Genomic DNA, 20955 nt, shown 5'->3' on the forward strand with positions numbered 1-20955 from the left:
TGGTTTCCAGGTACATTTAAGATGCTGGTTTTGACCTATTCAGCTCTCCAGGGCTTGGCACAGGACTACCCATTGCACCCAGTCTGACCAATTTGATCAATGACAGAGAAAATAGTACAAATTCCACACTTCCAGGAAGTTCACAGGACTGAAGCAAAAATATATCAGAATAACAGATTTGGAAGGGACCTTGAAGGGCTTCTATTCCAACCTCTGCTCAAGCAGGAAACCCTATATCATTTCAGACAAATGGCTGTCTTATCATTACTTAAAAATCTCCAAATTTGGAACACCCACAACTTCTGGAAGCAAGTTGTTCCACTGATTAATTGTTCTAGCTGCCTGGAAATTTCTCCTTAGTTTCAGGTTGGTTCTCTCCTTGATAAATTTCCATTCCTGCCTTCAGGTGCTTTGGAGAATAGATTGAACCTCTCTTCTTTGTGTGTGTGTTGATATCAAAGCTATATTTTAAAAATTCTCAAAATATTCCCTTTTTTGTTGACCTTTCAAAAACTTCTGAAGACAGTTTTTCAGAGAAACTTCTTTGAATTATGCCTGATTATGCCAGCTGCATTTTTTTTAGTAATTACCTTTATTATTCTTTCAGTTGGCATGGTTTAATGGCAAGTTATGATATTTTTGACTAATTTTGAACTTTATTGCGGATGTTCCAAATTGTTTTACTATAAACCATATAAGCTACCAAAAGTCTTTTTGTTTGCAGGGGAATGGAAAACTGTTTAATAAATAGATAAATAAGGAAATAAATTACTCTGGGTGAGCTGCAGAGCTGATCTGATCTTGAAAAATTCACTGTGTAATCAAACATTTTGCTGTGCCAAAAACACAATTTACAGCTTTTCCTAATCATCATGTAATTATTTTTTCCTGAACTTGGTGTTGACATACAGAAACTAATCAAGAAACAAATCTGTTATGTAGAAATTAAAGCTTGGAAAGTTTTTTAGAACAAACAATTAAAAAGGAGAAAAAAACCCTCCTGCAAATTCATGAATTGCAAACTGCTATGGAGAACTATGGAAAAACCACACCACCAAAACTTCATCGAAAATACAGTTTATATTTACATGCATTCATTGTATATATGTACAATGACAATAAAGATTATTATTATTATGCAAAAAAGAGGACTTTTGAAACAAGCCACACATTTTAAATATGTTTTTATTTAAACGTATTTAACTATTAAATAAACTATTAAAAATTAATAAATAAATGTTAAATCAACATATGAGCCATTCCACAAGACAACTCATTATACCATAACACAGACACAGTCTTATCCTGGCCTGTGGCAGAACTGACCAAGCTGGGCCTCATGTAGGCAAAGAGTGCTGTGCCGTAGAAAAGGCTCACCACCAGGAGATGCGAGCCACAGGTCAAGACAGCACAGCGTTGGCCCTCAGCTGAGCAAATGCACAACATGGCAATCCCAATGCGGGCATAGGAGGCAGCAATGAGGATGAAAGGGGGCAGCAGAAGAATGAAGCCAAATACAAACACAACTATCTGCTGAGGAGTCAGCAGATGCCAGCTTGATCACAACCGGTACCTCACAAAAGAACTGATTGATGCGGTTTTTGGTACAATACGGCAGGCGCAAAGCAAAAGCATCGACAATGAGGGAATTGAGGAAGCCACTCAACCAAGCAGGTCCAACTACAGAAGTGCCAGTTCATGATGGTGGTATAGTGTAAGGGGTGGCAGATTGCCACGTAGTGGTCATAGGCCATGAAACCCAACAGCACACATTCTGCCATACCAAACACCAGGAAAATATACATCTGGAAGCACACCAAAGGGTATGGCTTTATGCCTAGAAAGGAGGTGTGCCAACATCTGTGGGATGGTAACTGAGGAACAGCAAAGGTCCAACAGAGACAAATGGAGGAGGAGGAAATACATCGGCGTGTGTAAATGATGTTCAACCCCAATTAACCTCACCATTGTGCAGTTCCCTAGTAGGGAAACTAAGTATATGACCAAAAAGAGAACAAAAAGCATGGTTTCAGTCATGGCCCCCTCTGCCAGTCCCAGGAGGACGAACTCAGCCACGGAGCTCTGATTGCACCGCTCCATCACATGTGTCAGCCAGGCAAACCTTGCAGAAGTGAAACAGGAAGAAGAGGAGTTAGAGGGAAGTCATATCACTGCCCCCATGATTCAGTCATTTTGTACATTGGTACATTGGTTAAGTCACCTACTTGCACAGTGTTTTGTCCAGGGCTAACTCCAGAGTCAATGTCAACAATCTCCTGACAAATGGTTATCTCATTTGTCACATAGGAACTTTTTAAAAAACATAGTAACTTTAAGATAGGTAGACTTCAACTCTCAGAATTCCCTAGCCAGCTTTGTAAGAATTCTGGGAATTGCAGTCCATCTGGCTAAAAGCTGCCTAGGTTGGGAAGCGCTGCCTTAAATATAATTTTCTTTCTTTCTGAGTACAATTGCATAGAATGGTAGCTGCCCGGTATCTCTCTGAAATAAGTTAAAACTCCTTGAAAAAAAAACATAGACAGACCTTTCCTCACCAAAACAGGTTCATTGTCACCATGATATATTAAACTAAACATACAAGTAATGTGAAGGAAATTCTACCTCCTGCCTTCCACAGCTTTACAGTTTACAAGCCAAGTCATGCCCCATCTTTGCACAATCACTTTGTAACTGGAAATACTGGCTGGGCAATTGCTTGCTGTTATTGATTTCTCTCACAATCCAAGCAACAAGATAGTTTATTTAAGGAAACAGCTGCAGACAAACAATTTCTTCCCCCTTCCTCCCACCTTTTTTGCACAAAAACCACATAAGCAGAGAGACATCTAAAGGTGCTGCAGCGTATTGCAACAAGTAGTGCCTTTGCTTTATAATATAAGCCCAATCACTCAATTGCCTATTCATGCTTGAAGTTAATTTCTCTATTACCTTCTAGTTCTAAACAAGCACTCTTGGTGTATCTGGTGAGCTACATCTAAAATAGAAAAAATTCTAAATACAAATAAGGAACTGATCTCCATGCGTTAGCAAAATAAACAATGCAGACTCTCTTGATTTGCAGATCTTTTACAAATTGTCTCTTTACATATTCTGCTTATTGCTTTTCACATGTCTGGTACTCTCTGGAGAAAACGGGGAGCTTTCCTAGCGATTATTTTGTGAATTGCAATAGCAAAGGATGACCTACTTGGACATGAAGTAAGATGCAACAATGGGACAGGTTGTTACATCCTGAGGACAGCCAACTGTGGAAGCGGGAAGCCATTTTGTTTAATGGCTTAGAATAAATTCAGTCAGAAAGAGAGATTTTCCTCTCCTTCCTAGAGACTTCTGTGGCTTTGTTCTTGAAGATCTACACTACAGAAAGCCAATTTGTTATATATGTGTATTGTATTTGCACACCACCAACACCACCTCCCCCCCACATGTCTGGTTATGCTGACTACTGCTGATGAAAAATGCAGTCAAAGCATCCAGACATTTACCTGTACCACTCAATTCTAGAAGTGAGGCAATGACAGCTAGAATATAGGAAATGATAAAATCCTTTCTAGAACAGATCCAAGTTCTGCCTGGGTGTCCAAACCACAAGGGTCTGCTAGAAGTCTTAGTAAAGTCCAATCATGAAACAAACACCATTTCAGACAGATAGTTGTCCTTCTGAAAAACTTCCATGCTGGAGCACCCATGACTTCTGGAGGCAAGTCATTCTACTAATTAATTGTTCTAACTGTCCAGAAATTGCTCCTTAGTTCTAAGTTATTATAAGAATAGCTGCTGTGGTATGATTATTTTTGATATAGTTTTTAAATTATTTTAAATTTAAACATTCCATCTTCCGTTAAACAGTGTGTCATCTGGGTACAAGTATCTCTGTGCAATAACAATCAAAATTTACAACAGTATTCATTACATTGATATTGATTCTCTAATCTTACAACAGTAATATTGAGTATAATAAGCCTATTCATTTCTCCCTAACATATCTTCTAATAGGAATATAAATATATTGTTAAACATAATAATCTTAATAGTCATATTGGAAACAGTCGTTATGTTGTTTATATCTCTATCTTAACATATTTTCTATATTTCACTGATCTCCATTTATTTCTAACATCTGTTTTTATTCTCTAACCATCAATAAAATAGTTCCCATGTCATATAATATTCAGTTTGTTCTTTCTTCTTAATAGTAAGCAATAATCTATTCATTTCTGCACTTTCTAATATTTTCCTAATCACATTCTCATCAATAGGGATCTCTTCACTTTTCCACTTTTGTGCAAATACAATTCTAGCTGCAGTTAATACATGTATAATTAAATATGCATTCCCTTTACTATAAGTTTCAGGTAAACTCCCTAACAAAAATATTTCTGGTTTTAAATCAATGTGCTGCTTTATCATCTTTTCCAGCCACAGTTTTTTTTTTAATTTACATTTATATCCCGCCCTTCTCCGAAGACTCAGGGCGGCTTACAGTGTGTTTGTATTTTTGTCCAATATCTTTTTGCTTCTGCACATGTTCACCACATATGATAATATGACCCAGGCATCTAGTGGCATTTCCAACATTTAGCTGACTTATCTTTAAACATCTTTGCCAACCTCGCCAGTGCCAGGTGCCATCTATAAAACATCTTATATAGATTTTCTTTATATGCAGTTGACATTGTTAATTTATAGTTCCTGTCCCACAACTTGTGCCATTTATCTAGTTCTATTGTGTAACCAAAATTTTTTTCCCATGCTGTCATTATCTCCTTCACTTTTTCATCTTCCAGTTTAATGCCCAGAATCTAATTCTGGAAAGGTTGGACTTCATTAAAAAGTTATTGTTGCATTTCACTTGAATAGTAGTTCACTCATATTTAGTGACCCTTGAATTAAATTAGTTACACTAAACAAGTTTATTCTATTGTGACTAATAAGTAGACAATCGATATTTCAGGGAACCATTTTTTCTAAGTCTGACTCTTTTAGACCCATCTACATTTTGAGTTGGGAGACTAAATGTCCTTCTCCTTTGCATTGATGAAGTGTTTCTGTGAAAACAGTCCATACAACCAATTGTGGGTTTGTAAGCTGCATTCTTTGTGTTCCATACTATGGGATGATCAGAATGGAAATTCTGTCTTCTATTACAGAGGTCTCCAACCTTTGCTGGCTGAGGAATTCTGGGAGTTGAAGTCCACAAGTCTTAAAGTGACCAAGGTTGGAGACCCCTGTTCTATTAGGTCTCATTCAGTTTGATGAAAGAAAAGCTACTTTAGAAATTATCTAACATCAGGAGAAAATTAAACTGATGGTACTGTGCTCATTCATTCGTTTGTCACCAAGAAATGTGTGAGAATGTTTTCTTTGTCCTTGTGCAAATTTCTGTGCATTGCAGTCTTCCATTTCATCAATTCCAAATAAAAAAGCTGGGGGGGGGGGGAAACCCTCCCATTGGGATTTATCTATAATACTGCTGTGAGAGATGGATTTCAATTTTGAAAAGATTTTTTCCTTCCCAAACAAAAATTGGTTGAAGTCATCTCCTCGATTTCTTTTTCCACAAATTGACAGATATTTTCAAAATGTCATTTGCACCTAAAAGATGTGAGAGCTAACTCTGCCACTTCAGTTGGGGAAAATGTCCATCATTTAACTTGCATAAGAGCAACAGTTTGTGGGCTGCTTTTCCTTTCCAAAAATGTCTATGAGTTTAATTAAACTTCTGGAATAAACCAGTTGGCAGGAGACACCACCTTATCAGTGGGCTGACTGCTTGCTTTCCAAGTAAGTTATTAGCTTTATTGTAGTTGGATATCAAATGGGATTAATGTCTGAGGTAATTGCTTTTTGGCCTTTTATAATTATAAGAGGAAATATTTAAGTGGTTTCCCCCCCCTCAACTCTTTTCCTTTCCTTTTTTTCTCCTTTGCATTGCAATAAATGAATGGACTACTGCACGTAAGCTGTTTATAATATAAAGCAAGCAATAAGGAAATGAATACATGGATTTAAATGGATTTGTGTCATAGTCTTGATTTTACAAGATAAAATCTTATAAAAATGGGTTGCATTGCAGAAACAAAAAAATAGGGTTTGTGCAGTTTTGAAAATCTCCATATGCACTGACAGATGCTGAATAAGTAATTTCCTATGGGGTTGAGTCAGAATGTGTAATATATTGCTAATTGTCTTGCTAACTGACCTCTGAGTAAGTATATTTTGAAAAGAAAAATAAATCTCTGTGGCAAGTGTGAGGGACCTTCTGTGTGACTTTAATTTGTTATCCTTTTTGCTAGGGCATTTTAGCTATTCTTCTTCTTCTTCTTCTTCTTCTTCTTCTTCTTCTTCTTCTTCTTCTTCTTCTTCTTCTTCTTCTTCTTCTTCTTCTTCTTCTCTCTCTCTTTCTCAGACAGAGAAACAGACACACTGACTGACTGACTGACTGACTGACTGACTGATTGACTGCAAGTTGACTTTCCAGCTTTTACTGGAGCTGGACCAGGATGGAAAGTGGAAGATCTAAGAAATCTCTTGATAAACAGATTGAGATCATCCCAAATTGTAGACAGCTATCCTATTCTATATTCTATCAAATTGCTTAACTGTGTTGCCAGGTTTCCCCTATATAGTGCATCCTACAAGAAGGCTGTGGTAGGTTTTTTTATGAAAGGAAGAATCTGTTTTAAATATTTTCTGCTTATTTTCACATAGAGAATTATAATTGTATTGCTTAATTTTTAACCCTGTGTTGTGTAAATCCAGTAAATCAATTAAATTTAAATTGATAAATTTAAAGTTTGATTCAGTTAATGATTTTACTCTGGGTTTTGCCCAGAAAACTGTTCAAGCTTTCCAAGCTGCAATTTTGACTCTTTTCCTGCTAGATAATATCTTTTCGTTTTTCTCTTCCAAAGTGGCATTTTATGCTGCAGTTACTGAGCATGCTCTGTGTATCCTATGTTATTTCTTGTGAGGATTTTCAGGGATGGAATTCTTTCTTTCAATCACAAGGGGACAATCACTGCAACCATCATAAGCTTATTCTCCTTTGGGCACGCTTGTTATTGACATACATTACTCAAATGCATGGAAATGTTGGCTTCCCAGGGTTCCCAGTCTTGCCATCCCAAGATGCTGTGGAGAGACTTTTTCTATGGAATATATTTCCAGCAATTCATTTCCAAGCTGGCAACAGAGAAAGATAAATCTTTTTCATCATGTCCTGTGTGGAAGATGCCAAGTAAAGAGAGACAGAGCAAAAATTCTGTTCTGGTATCTCTCTGCATTTCTATATTAAAATGGGGAAGGAATATAAGTCACTTTTTACCTCAGTCAGCATAGACATGTAACAGGCTCCTGTCCTTATTGTAGCGGTGTGGCTGGGTTTATAGTTAAAGGAGAGAAATGGATATTTAGCTCCTGTAGCTGCAGGCCCCTAACTAAGCAACATTTCAGGTTTGATGACTTCTGATGATTTCATTTAACTGTTTTTGCAAATCTCTCTCACTGCAATGGATCTCCTCATGGAAACATCATGACTTCCTTGTGTTTTCAGAACTATAACCCAACCACAGCGGTCCTGGATTCTAGCTGTTGCCCTCAGTTCCATGCAAATGTATTCATAGAATACATTTGAATAATAGAATTTGTATAATATAGAATAGAATTTGAATAATAGAATAATCTATGAATACAAATGTATTCATAGAATACATTTGTGAGAAAAAGAAGGTACAAATATGCTTGTTCAGACAATGTCTGGATTATACATTTGTTTAATCATCCACAAGATCAGTATTTGAAATATAAGAAAATTGCATGGGGGAGGAGGGTTAATCCTGAATGTGGGAAGATTTATTTTTCTGTCATTAGGGTTGAATGAATGAGATCAGGTATATTCTATTACAATCCCAATTGATTGAATTGTACTTTGGTTTATCTTCCAGAATGTGCACAAGTATTTCATTCTGGAGGAGCAAGGCCGATGCTACCGTTGGGTAGAAATAGGAAGGAGGTTTCCTTATCTATTTTCATCTTATCTTGAATAAATACTGGTGACACACTGTCTCCTTTGCCTTCCTTAAAATATTTACTGGTCTTAGACGCAGAGAAAGAAAATGCTGGCCCATTGTTTGTATTGAACCAAAGATAACTTGGTACTCAAGCTCAGGAAGGCAAATGTTTTCCCTTGCTTCTACTATAAAGGAACATGAGGAATCAGCCAAAATTTGAGAAGGTAAATACAAGTAAAAAAACAAGTGGTTGAAGAAATTATAGGACAAAAGAAAATAGCAATAATAGTAGACTCATACGCCACTTTACAGTGCTTTTACAGTTCTTTCAGTTTACAGTCAGCATATTGCCCCCCAACAATTTGGCTCCTCATTTTACCCACCTCGGAAGGATGGAAGGCTGAGTCAACCTTGAGCCTGATGAGAGCTGAACTGCCAAATTGCAGTCAGCTGGCAGTCAGCAGAAGTAGCCTGCAGTATTGCACCTAACCATTGCACTGCACTGTGGACTACTATGATAAAACTACACTGCCAAAACATCCAAAGTATGGTTTATGTTTACATGCAAAAAAGGGGACTTTTGAAACAAATCATGTATTTTAAATATGTCTTTATTTCCATATGGGCCATTCCATGAGCCAGCTCAGTATACACCATAACTTACAGGTTCTAGATAGAAGGAATTAAAACTTTTTTGCCCATTTTTTTCTCAGTTGTGAATCAACAGCAGAAAACATGTATTAAAAAGGATTAAATGGTATTACAATAATCTACAGTGTGCTATTCTTTACTATTCCACTTTTAGGAAACTCAGCGGTAAATTAAAGCTGAGTTGGAATATATGTGCCCATGCTTAGTTAAGGAAAAGAAGACTTGCACAGACTAACCTGAATGGAGGTTGCCAAATGAATTTCTTCCTCCCCTTTCCTCTGAGATCAAGTCTTTAATAGGCCCGAAGCTTCAAGAATCCTGCTAAAGAAGCACTCATCTTCTTCTCTAACCTCGTATTGGTTCTCTTACTCAGGCAAAAGCTGCTCTGAATCTAATCTGGTTTGGGGAAATCAGCAGGTAAAATGATATTAATAGAATAGAGCTGGAAGGGATCTTGGAGGACTTCTAATCCACCCCCCTGCTGAAGCAGGAGAAATATACCAGGGGTGTCAAACTCGATTTCATTGAGGGCTGCATCAGGCACCTTGGGAAGCCAGGGTGGGCATGGCCAGCTCAATGTAATTCATGTGAGGGGACACCTGTGGTGGCCCGAGCACTCTGCCCGCGAAAATGGGCTCCTGATTTCCATTTTTAGCTGCGGTATCTTTCTGCAGCCCTCTGCTACGAAAACGGAGCTCTGAAGGGCCGCAGGCAGCCCTCCTGGGCTCCATTTTTGCTGGAAGAGGCACCGTGGGCCAGTCCTTCACTGTTTCCAGGGCAGCCCCATGGGCCAGAACTAAGCACATGTGAGCTTTGAGTTTGACATCCCTGACCTATACCATCTCGGATAAGCGACTCTTCTTAAAAACTTCCAGTGATGAAGCACCCACAACTTCTGAAGACAAAGCTGTTCCACTGGTTAATTGTCTTCACTGTTAGGAAGTTTCTCCTTAATTCCAGGTTGCTTCTCTCTTTGACTAGTTACCAACCATTATTTCTTGTCCTTGTGTAGGTAAGAACTCTAATGGTTTAGTTCTTTGGTTGCCTCTAGGACATAGATTTTCAACTAGTTGTAACTTACTCAAAGCAGATTCTCACTCTCCTCAGTTAAAGAAAGTATAACATAAATTGGGCAAGATCCTTTAGACCCTGAATGTGCAGGCTTGTACTACCGTATATACAATAGGTGTTATTGAAACAGGACAAATTGTTTCACAAAGGCCATGGAGAAGGATTGAACAAGAAGAAAATATATTTGGCCAAGGGGAAACCCATCTTGAATGCTCCCTTGAAAAGGGAAATTTAGATATGGAAAACTCATCTGCTTCCGCTGATGCCCTTTCTCAGACATTCTAAGAGATTTTCTAATTTTGCAGATAACTTTTCTGGGAAGAAAGAAAACCTAGTCTTTCTTTCCAGTAAATACGGCACTAATAAACCGACTAGTAAGCCTTATGTGAGAAGCCAATAATGCTTGGTCTGGATTTCTAAATATGTATAAAAGACTAAAGAGGAACCTTTACAAGAACTTTCAAAGATCCTTTCCTTTACCAATCAAATGTTCCCTTTTTCTGGCTGACTACAGATATGGTTTCTTCTCAGCCTCCGTTTCTGAACAGAGCTGAAGACAGCACCAGAGTCATGTCTTTGGAGAGGTTGTTTTCTTGCTTAATAATTTTCTCAAAGCACCCTTTACCTCCTTGTTTCTAAGGCTGTAGATGAGGGGATTCATCATGGGGGTGACCACCATGTAGAACACAGACACAGCCTTATCCTGGCCTGTGGCAGAACTGACCAAGCTGGGCCTCATGTAGGCAAAGAGTGCTGTGCCGTAGAAAAGGCTCACCACCAGGAGATGCGAGCCACAGGTCAAGACAGCACAGCGTTGGCCCTCAGCTGAGCAAATGCACAACATGGCAATCCCAATGCGGGCATAGGAGGCAGTAATGAGGATGAAAGGGGGCAGCAGAAGAATGAAGCCAAAGACAAACACAACTATCTCTGCCTCTGAGGAGTCAGCAGATGCCAGCTTGATCACAACCGGTACCTCACAAAAGAACTGATTGATGCGGTTTTTGGTACAATATGGCAGGCGCAAAGCAAAAGCATCGACAATGAGGGAATTGAGGAAGCCACTCAACCAAGCAGGTCCAACTACAGAAGTGCCAGTTCATGATGGTGGTATAGTGTAAGGGGTGGCAAATTTCCATGTAGCGGTCATATGCCATGAGACCCAACAGCACAAATTCTGCCATACCAAACACCAGGAAAATATACATCTGGAAGCACACCGGACAAAGAGTATGGCTTTATGCCTAGAAAGGAGGTGTGCCAACATCTGTGGGATGGTAACTGAGGAACAGCAAAGGTCCAACAGAGACAAATGGAGGAGGAGGAAATACATCGGTGTGTGTAAATGATGTTCAACCCCAATTAACCTCACCATTGTGCAGTTCCCTAGTAGGGAAACTAAGTATATGACCAAAAAGAGAACAAAAAGCATGGTTTCAGTCATGGCCCCCTCTGCCAGTCCCAGGAGGACGAACTCAGCCACGGAGCTCTGATTGCACTGCTCCATCTCATGTATCAGCCAGGTAAACCTTGCAGAAGTGAAACAGGAAGAAGAGGAGTTAGAGGGAAGTCATATCACTGCCCCCATGATTCAGTCATTTTGTACATTGGTACATTTTTTAAGTCACCTACTTGCACAGTGTTTTGTCCAGGGCTAACTCCAGAGTCAATGTCAACAATCTCCTGACAAATAATAACCATCCACACTGAATCTCTTGAAGTTAATGTAAAAGAATGTTATTGTTTGGTTTCCAGTTTCCAGTGTAGGATACAATCACTCATCCAGAAATTTATTTTGCTCCTTTTTGATGCTCTCTCTCTGATCTCTTTGTTCTGGGTGATTCCGTTGCTTCCTCTCAAGCACTTTAAAGAGGTGGTTGTATTAGTTTTTAGTTAATTTAGTTAATTAGTTTGTTAGCCTGTGTATACTATAGTTTATTTTTCCAACCCTCCTTCCCTTATTTGCATCATTGACTTTTTTCCCAATAGAAAGCTTGTCATCTATAAAGTAATAATTCAAGGCATAAGAGTCACTACAGCAAGAGAAGGTTGGGCCTGGTTTAGACATGATCCTACTCCAACGTGATCCTGCTTTGGAAGTGGATGTGGTCCATTAAAATGGTCTCACCCTGACTTGCTGTTCCTGTTCCCAAACACTCAGATAGCAGCATGACCATGATAAGCATGAATGCACCAATGCTGATCTTTAAAAGGGGGGAGGGGGAAGTAACTTTAAGCTGGGTAGACTTCAACTCTCAGAATTCCCTAGCCAGCTTTGCTAAGAATTCTGGGAATTACAGTCCATCTGGCTGAAAGCTGCCTAGGTTGGGAAACTCTGTCTTAAATATAATTTTCTTTCTTTCTGAGTACAGTTGCATAGAATGGTAGTTGCCTGGTATCTCTCTGAAATAAGTCACAACTCCTTGGCTCACCAAAACAGGCTCATCCTCACCATGATATTTTGTTTATACTAAATATACAAGATCTGGCATAACAATGGTGTAATGTGGAGGAGATTCTGCCTCCTGCCTTCCAGATGTAATGTTGTCCACAGCTTTAAGCTTACAAGCCAGCTTTTCCCTATCAGTCTGCCTATGCACCATCTTTGCACAATCACTTTGTAACTGGAAACATTGGCTGGGCAATTGCTTGCTGTTATTGATTTCTCTCACAATCCAAGCAACAAGATTTAAGGAATTGTTTATTTAAGGAAACAGCTGCAGACAAACAATTTCTTCCCTCTTCCTCCCCTCCTTTTTTCCACAAAAATCACATAAGCACAGTGACATCTAAAGGTGCTGCGGCGTATTGCAACAAGCAGTGCCTTTGCTGTATAATATAAGCCCAGAACTTATTGGTACAGTTGTATATCAATGTAAAGCAAGGAGGGATAGGCAATTGGCTATTCTCCAGATCCATCAATTTCAGATAAGGCCAATGACAAGAGGTTCCAGAAGCTGCATTCTAAACATCCGGAAGTCACTCAGTTGCCTATTCATGCTTGAAGTTACCAGTAATTTCTCTATTACCTTCTAGTTCTAAACAAGCACTCTTGGTGTATTTAGTGAGATATATGTAAAATACCAGTAGAACCATTTCTAAATCCAAATAAGGATCTGATCTCCATGCATTAGCAAAATAAACAGTGTGGTCTCTCTTGCTTTGCAGGAGATTTTTTACAAATTGTCTCTACATATTCTGCTTATTGCTTCTCACATGTCTGGTACTCTCTGCAGAAAACGGAGAGCTTTCCTAGCGATTATTTTGTGAATTGCAATAGCAAAGGATGACCTACTTGGTCATGAAGTAAGATGCACAATGGGAAAGGTTGTTACATCCTAAGAACAGCCAACTGTGGGAAAGGGAAGCCATTTTGTTTAATGGCTTAGAATAAATTCAGTCAGAAAGAGAGAGATTTTCCTCTCCTTCCTAGAGACTTCTGTGGCTTTGTTCTTGAAGATCTACACTACAGAAAGCCACTTTGATTTCTCCCAGAAGCACGAAGCTGAAGCCTGAAGATGACAAATGAGACTTCGTCGAAACGTCGCCAAGACACTTCTAATTTTACACCGGAGAAAACCCGAACAACCAAAGACCTACATATATATAGGTATATATACATACATTACATTTGCACACCACCAACATCACCTCCCCCCCCCCACATGTCTGGTTATGCTGACTACTGCTAATGAAAAATGCAGTCAAAGCATCCAGACATTTACCTGTACCACTCAATTCTAGAAGTGAGGCAATGACAACTAGAATATAGGAAATGATAAAATCCTTTCTAGAACAGACCAAAGATCCGCCTGGGTGTCCAAACCACAAGGGTCTGTTAGATGCCTTAGTAAAGTCCAATCATGGAACAAAGCCGGTAATATTTCCACAGCCTTCTCCAACTGAGCAATTAGAGCTAACGTAGCCTCTATGAATGGATGTAACTCCCTTTATATACATCTTGCTACTGCATTGTGTAACAGTTAATTCTTAACATGGCATGTAATACTATATGCTTTTGGAAGGAAATCCCATTGAATATAATGAGACTTATTTCTGAGAATATAAGAAAATAACAGAGTAACTGAATTGGAAGGGATCTTGGAGATCTTCTACTCCAATCTCCTGCTGAAGTAGGAAACCCTATATTATTTCAGACAGATAGTTTTCCTTCTTAAAAACTTCCATGTTAGAGCACCCACAATTTCTAGAGGCAAGTTGTTGCACTAATTAATTGTTCTAAATGTCAAGAAATTTCTCCTAAGTTAACATAAGAAGAGCTATTGTAGTATGATGGTAAAATGCTGGAGTAGGACTCAGGTTCTCAGGACAAGACTCAGTTTCTAGTCCTCCTCTATACACTGAAGTCTAAGTGTATCAGACTTCAGTGCCTTCTAAAGGCATCTAAGTGCCTTTTACCTCTCGCTCAGCCTGTGGGAATCAAAAACATTGGATCAGCCTGGAAGATTAAAGCAACCATCTCTATCTTCTAGAGGATAGGATATCAAGTCTAATCATCCCAAGCAAACCTGCTGAGGGGGCAGGGGGAAGCATAGTATGCAGTTATTCTTTTATTTATTTTGAACATGTCCCAGATTTCTGTTCTGGATAAAGAAAAGAAAAGGAAAAAAATCCATTGCTTTGTGATTAGAACTACTTTTCCTTTTTTTTCTTTTCATTGCACTTCCTCTCCACAGTTGCTAGTAGAGAAGGAGAAATTTATTAATATAATTTTTTGACTCATTGTGTTTCTTCCCTTACAGATAATAGTTCAACAGGAGCTGCTATGGAATGTAGGAATAATGGGGACATGACAGAGAACTTTAATATAAGGAAAGGCAAAAGACAAGGATGTCCTTTGTCCCCTCTACTACTTATTGGAAGTGTTAAACAGACATTAAACAAGACTCAGAAATAAAAGGTATAGAAATAAAAAAAAAGAAAAATACAGATTACAGGCGTTTGCAGATGATTTGGTATTTATTCTAGAACAGCGGTTCTCAACCTGTGGGTCGCGACCCCATTGGGAGTCGAATGACGATTTGCCAGGGGTCGCCTAAAACCATCGGAAATATGGGAAGTATACTTGCGAGTCGAAGAATCGCACTCCAATGGTTGACTCCACAAGCCAGCTGCAGGCTCTTCAAATCGCTAGCCGAATTCGGCTTAAGGCGCGATGAATTAAAAAAGAGGGAAATCTTTGCTCTGATATCTCCCTCTCAAGCCAGCTGCAATCACTCCCAATCGCTAGCCTAATCTGGCTTCAGGCGCGATAAACTTAATAGGGGAGGAGTCACCGCTTTAATGCCTCCGTCCTCAAGGCAATCGCAAGGAGTTCAGATCGCTAGCCAATACGGCTTCAGGCGTGATAAATTCAAAAAAACAGTTTGCCACTTTTTTTCTCCTTCTGCGGCTGCTGAGGCGCACTGAGATCGCTGCCTATCACCACAATGAATTTTACGGTTGGGGTGCCACATCGTGGGGAATTGTATTAAAGGGGTCGCAGCACTATAAAGGTTGAGAACCACTGTTCTAGAAGAACCATAAGAAACTGGACCCAAATTAATTAAAAATGATAGAAGAGTATGGTAAAATTTCAGGATTGAAAATAAACAAAGAGAAAACTAAGATACTAGTCAAAAATGTTAGATAAACAAAAAAAATTGATGAAGAAGGCAGACATTCAGATAATTAAGAAAGTAAAAGACTTAGGAATTCAACTAACAGCAAAGTGTGCAACCATCAAAGAAGATAATTATACTAGGCTGTTGCAACAAATTAAACTAGATCTGGAGAAATGGAAAAACTTGCAATTATCAATGATAGGAAGAATAGCTACAATAAAGGTGAATATCTTGCCAAGATTATTATTTTTGTTCCAAACAATTCCAATAAAGTTAAAAAAAATACTTTGAGGAGCTAAATAAACTGATATTAAAATACATTTGGCAAGGAAAAAGAGCAAGAATAAGATTGAAACATGTTACAAGACTCTAAAAACAAAGGGGGTTTTGGGTTGCCAGATTGGAAGTTATACTCAGTTCTACTTACCTTTACTACCAGTTCGCACCGCACCGCGCATGTGCAGAAGCTTCCTGATGACGTCTGGGTCAGTGGATGAAGCCTCCCACCGGTTTTACTACCGATTCTTGCAAACCCACCAATGGTTATACTATTAGGCCTCTGCACTTACATGGGTGAAAGAATGGATACATTTGAGGCATAAAAGATTATTAACTTTGGAGGGACATGATCTTCAGCTGGGGTGGCATGCCTTTCTATGGTATGGGCAAAACAAAATACATAGATAGTTTAAAAGACATTATGTTAGAAATGCTTCGCTGTTAGTATGGGGGAAGTAAAAAATATATATATACGAAAATACCAGTCTGGCTGTCCACGATGGAAGCACTGATACCTCCGAATGTTGTTAATTTGGAAAAAAAATTACAAGATATAAAGACATTTGGAATGAAAAGGGGGAACTTAAAACTAAGCAAGAGTTGAATAATGAAGGGATTGACTTAACATGGTGGCTGCATGTGCAAATACAATCAAGATATGAGAAAGATGTAAAAGTGTATGGCTTTTATAAAGGACCAACAGAACTAGATCAGATACTACTAGGGACAGATGAAAAACTAATTATAAAAATGTATAGCTATTTATTGACTATCAGAATGGAAGAAGAACAAGTGAAAAAACAATGATAGTGTGGGTCAAAAACTTTGGATATAATATAGAGCTAGATAAATGGCAGAAATTGTGGAACAGAAATTATAAATTAACAATGTCAACTGCCTATAAGGAAAATTTATATAAAATGTTTTATAGGTGGCACCACCAGTAAGACTGACAAAGATGTTTGAAAACATCTCCGCCAAATGTTGGAAATGTAATCAGATACTGGGTTTATATTATGATATATGATGGACATGTCCAGATGCAAAAAAAAATGGACAAAAATACACACATGGTTAGAAAAAAATGATAAAGCAACATATTGATTTTAAACCAGAAATATTTTTGCTGGGTGTTTTATCAGAAGGCAATACATATCTAATTTTACATGTGTTTAACAGCAGCGAGAATTGTTTTTGCACAACAGTGGAAAAATGAAGAGATCCCTTCAGATGAAAGTGCTATTAAAAAAAATTAGAATGTGCAGAGATGGACAGATTAACACTAAAAATAAAGGGGAAGGAAGAAAAAGAATACTTTTTAACATGGGACTTGTTTTATCAATGGTTAACTAACAGAACAGAGGTTAGAAACTAAAAAGATTAAGAGAACGATTAACTATATATAATTTTCTAGTATGGATAATCTAGTACTATTATTACTATGTGATTATTATTAATGATATGTATATTATGATTACTATTATTTTTATATTTTTGTTATTGTTCAAAACTAATATCTATATGAACAGCATGTTGTCTAAGTACAATTACTTATATATATATATATATATATATTTATATATATATATATATATATATATATATATATATATATATATGTTTTCTGAGGTTTTCACGGGTGTTTGTATATAGGTCTTTGGTTGTTGGGTTTTCTCCGTGTAAAATTGGAAGTGTCTTGGCGACGTTTGAAGTCTCATTCGTCATCTTCAGGCTTCAACCGTGCTTCTGGGAGCAATGTGTGATCGCAGCTGTTTCTTCCTTTTAACTGCTAGTGGGGTTTGAACTGATTGGGTGGGAGCTTGGCTGTGCTCTGATTGGATGGGGTTTTCTGTGCTCTGATTGGCTGGGGTGTGTCCTGTGTTGGTGGGGGCTTGGTTGTGCTCAGTTTAGTCTGTGTTGCAGGGGGATTTGAGCTGGTGAGCTGCATAGCTGTTGTTTGGCTTTGTGGTCGTGCTACATCTTCATAGTGGGTGTCAGTCTGCTGCATGTATGGATTGGAGGGTTTGAAATGGCTAATGTTGCAGCTGCGGTCTGGCTTCTGGTCCTTGGTCGTGCTTCATGATCAGTGTGGGTTTGGGTCTGCTTTCTGGGTGGATGTGCGGTGGTGACATCCTGTGTGGACCTCGTGAGTGTGGGTCTGGTGTCATTCCTCGTGTTAGGGACTCGTTTGTCAATAAGGGCAGGTTTCCAAATGGCTGGTAGGCGGAGGTGTCATCTCGTTTGTTCATGCTGTGTGGGCGTTTTTCTATCTCAATGGCTTCTCTGATTATTCTGTTGTTAAAGTGTTCAGTTTTGGCGATAGTTCTGGTCTTTTTAAAGTCAATATCATGTCCTGTGACTTTAAAGTGTTGGACCAGGAAGAGTTGATTCCTCTTTTTGAATGAGTTCTTGTGTTCTTCAATGCGTGAAGAACACGCTTGGAACACAAGAACTCATTCAAAAGAGGAACTAACTCTTCCTGGTCCAACACTTTAAAGTCAATATCATGTCCTGTGACTTTAAAGTGTTGGACCAGGAAGAGTTGATTCCTCTTTAACAACAGAATAATCAGAGAAGCCATTGATGAAGAAGACAAAACTGACTTCTAGCTATTTTCTCCACATTGAAAACAAAATTACCTCCTATCTTATCACCAGAAGGCTAATAGTAATAATAATACAATATCAAAATACAGCTCCAATTAGTTTGATATAAAGATCTAATGTTCAACTATATTTTAGGATTCTTTCTTTTCATTGCATTTCCTCTCCATAGTTGCTAGTAGAGAAGGAGAAATTTATTAATAGGTTTTTGTCTCATTGTGTTTCTTCCCTTACAGATAATAGTTCAACAGGAGCTGCTATGGAATGTAGGAATAATGGGGACATGACAGAGAACTTTAATATAAGGAAAGGCAAAATACAAGGATGTCCTTTCTCGCCTCTACTACTTATTTGAAGTGTTAAACAGAGACATTAGACAAGACTCAGATTCTAGTCCTCCTCTATACACTGAAGTCTAAGTGTATCAGACTTCAGTGCCTTCTAGAGGATAGGATATCAAGTCTAATCATCCCAAGCAAACCTCCTGAGAGGGCAGGGGGGAAGCATAGCATGCAGTTATTCTTTTATTTATTTATCTTCAACATCCTGTTTATGGATGTCATAGGGAAGTTTCAAAGTCTACCATGTGGAAGAAGACAAAACTGACTTCTAGCTATTTTCTCCACATTGAGAACAAAATTACCTCCTATCTTATCACCCGAAGGCTAATAGTAATAATAATACAATATCAAAATACAGCTCCAATTAGTTTGATATAAAGATCTAATGTTCAACTATATTTTAGGATTCTTTCTTTTCATTGCACTTCCTCTCCACAGTTGCTAGTAGAGAAGGAGAAATTTATTAATATAGATTTAATATAAATTTATTAATATAGATTTAATATAAATTTATTAATATAGATTTAATATAAATTTATTAATATAGATTTAATATAAATTTATTAATATAGATTTAATATAAATTTATTAATATAGATTTAATATAAATTTATTAATATAGATTTAATATAAATTTATTAATATAGATTTAATATAAATTTATTAATATAGATTTAATATAAATTTATTAATATAGATTTAATATAAATTTATTAATAGGTTTTTGACTCATTGTGTTTCTTCCCTTACAGATAATAGTTCAACAGGAGCTGCTATGGAATGTAGGAATAATGGGGACATGACAGAGAACTTTAATATAAGGAAAGGCAAAATACAAGGATGTCCTTTGTCCCCTCTACTACTTATTGGAAGTGTTAAACAGAGACATTAGACAAGACTCAGATTCTAGTCCTCCTCTATACACTGAAGTCTAAGTGTATCAGACTTCAGTGCCTTCTAAAGGCATCTAACTGCTTTTTCCCTCTTGTTCAGCACCATCTCTATCTTCTAGAGGATAGGATATCAAGTCTAATCACCCAAGTGAACCTGGCCATGCTGACGGGGCATGGGGAAATCTGTTAGGAAAATGTAATATATTAGGATATATGATATATAGTTAAATGTAATATGTTAGGATATATGATATATAGTTAAATGTAATATGTTAGGATATATGATATATAGTTAAATGTAATATGTTAGGATATATGATATATAGTTAAATGTAATATATTAGGATATATGATATATGATGGACATGTCCAGATGCAAAAAAAATGGACAAAAATACACACATGGTTAGAAAAATGATAAAGCAACATATTGATTTTAAACCAGAAATATTTTTGCTGGGTGTTTTATCAGAAGGCAATACATATCTAATTTTACATGTGTTTAACAGCAGCGAAATTGTTTTGCACAACAGTGGAAAAATGAAGAGATCCCTTCAGATGAAAGTGCTATTAAAAAAATACAGATTACAGGCATTTGCAGATGATTTGGTATTTATTCTAGAACAACCGTAAGAAACTGGACCCAATTTAATAAAAAAAAGATAGAAGAGTATGGTAAAATTGCAGGATTGAAAATAAACAAAGCGAAAACTAAGATACTAGTCAAAAATGTTAGACAAACAAAAAAAATTGATGAAGAAGACAGACATTCAGATAGTTAGGTCCACACAGGATGTCACCACACATCCACCCAGAAAGCAGACCCAAACCCACACTGATCATGAAGCACGACCAAGGACCAGAAGCCAGACCGCAGCTGCAACATTAGCCATTTCAAACCCTCCAATCCATACATGCAGCAGACTGACACCCACTATGAAGATGTAGCACCACCACAAAGCCAAACAACAGCTATGCAGCTCACCAGCTCAAATCCCCCTGCAACACAGACTAAACTGAGCACAACCAAGCCCCCACCAACACAGGACACACCCCAGCCAATCAGAGCACAAAAACCCCATCCAATCAGAGCACAGCCAAGCTCCCACCCAATCAGTTCAAACCCCACTAGCAGTTAAAAGGAAGAAACAGCTGCGATCACACATTGCTCCCAGAAGCACGAAGCTGAAGCCTGAAGATGACGAATGAGACTTCGAACGTCGCCAAGACTATATAATTTTCTAGTATGGATAATCTAGTACTATTATTACTATGTGATTATTATTAATGATATGTATATTATGATTACTATTATTTTTATATTTTTGTTATTGTTCAAAACTAATATCTATATGAACAGCATGTTGTCTAAGTACAATTACTTATATATATATATATAAAATATGTTATCTTCATTGGATCAGCCTGAAAGATTATGGTCTCTACCTTAAAGCAACCAT

At 37.8% G+C, this 20955-nt stretch overlaps 1 protein-coding gene and 1 pseudogene across 1 annotated transcript; both read right to left on the bottom strand.

The window, feature by feature from the left end:
• Nucleotides 1-1239: 1239 nt before the first annotated feature.
• On the bottom strand, nucleotides 1240-1917 carry LOC131190559 (olfactory receptor 2AK2-like; annotated as a pseudogene).
• Nucleotides 1918-10323: 8406 nt separating this feature from the next.
• Nucleotides 10324-11088, bottom strand: LOC131190560 (olfactory receptor 2AK2-like). The gene is given in 3 exon segments (XM_058167897.1): nucleotides 10324-10831; nucleotides 10833-10971; nucleotides 10974-11088. Coding segments are annotated over 3 exon segments (762 nt in total).
• Between the last annotated feature and the right edge of the window lie 9867 nt (nucleotides 11089-20955).

This window comes from Ahaetulla prasina, chromosome 2, assembly GCF_028640845.1.
Source record: "Ahaetulla prasina isolate Xishuangbanna chromosome 2, ASM2864084v1, whole genome shotgun sequence".
Lineage (NCBI taxonomy): Eukaryota > Metazoa > Chordata > Lepidosauria > Squamata > Colubridae > Ahaetulla > Ahaetulla prasina.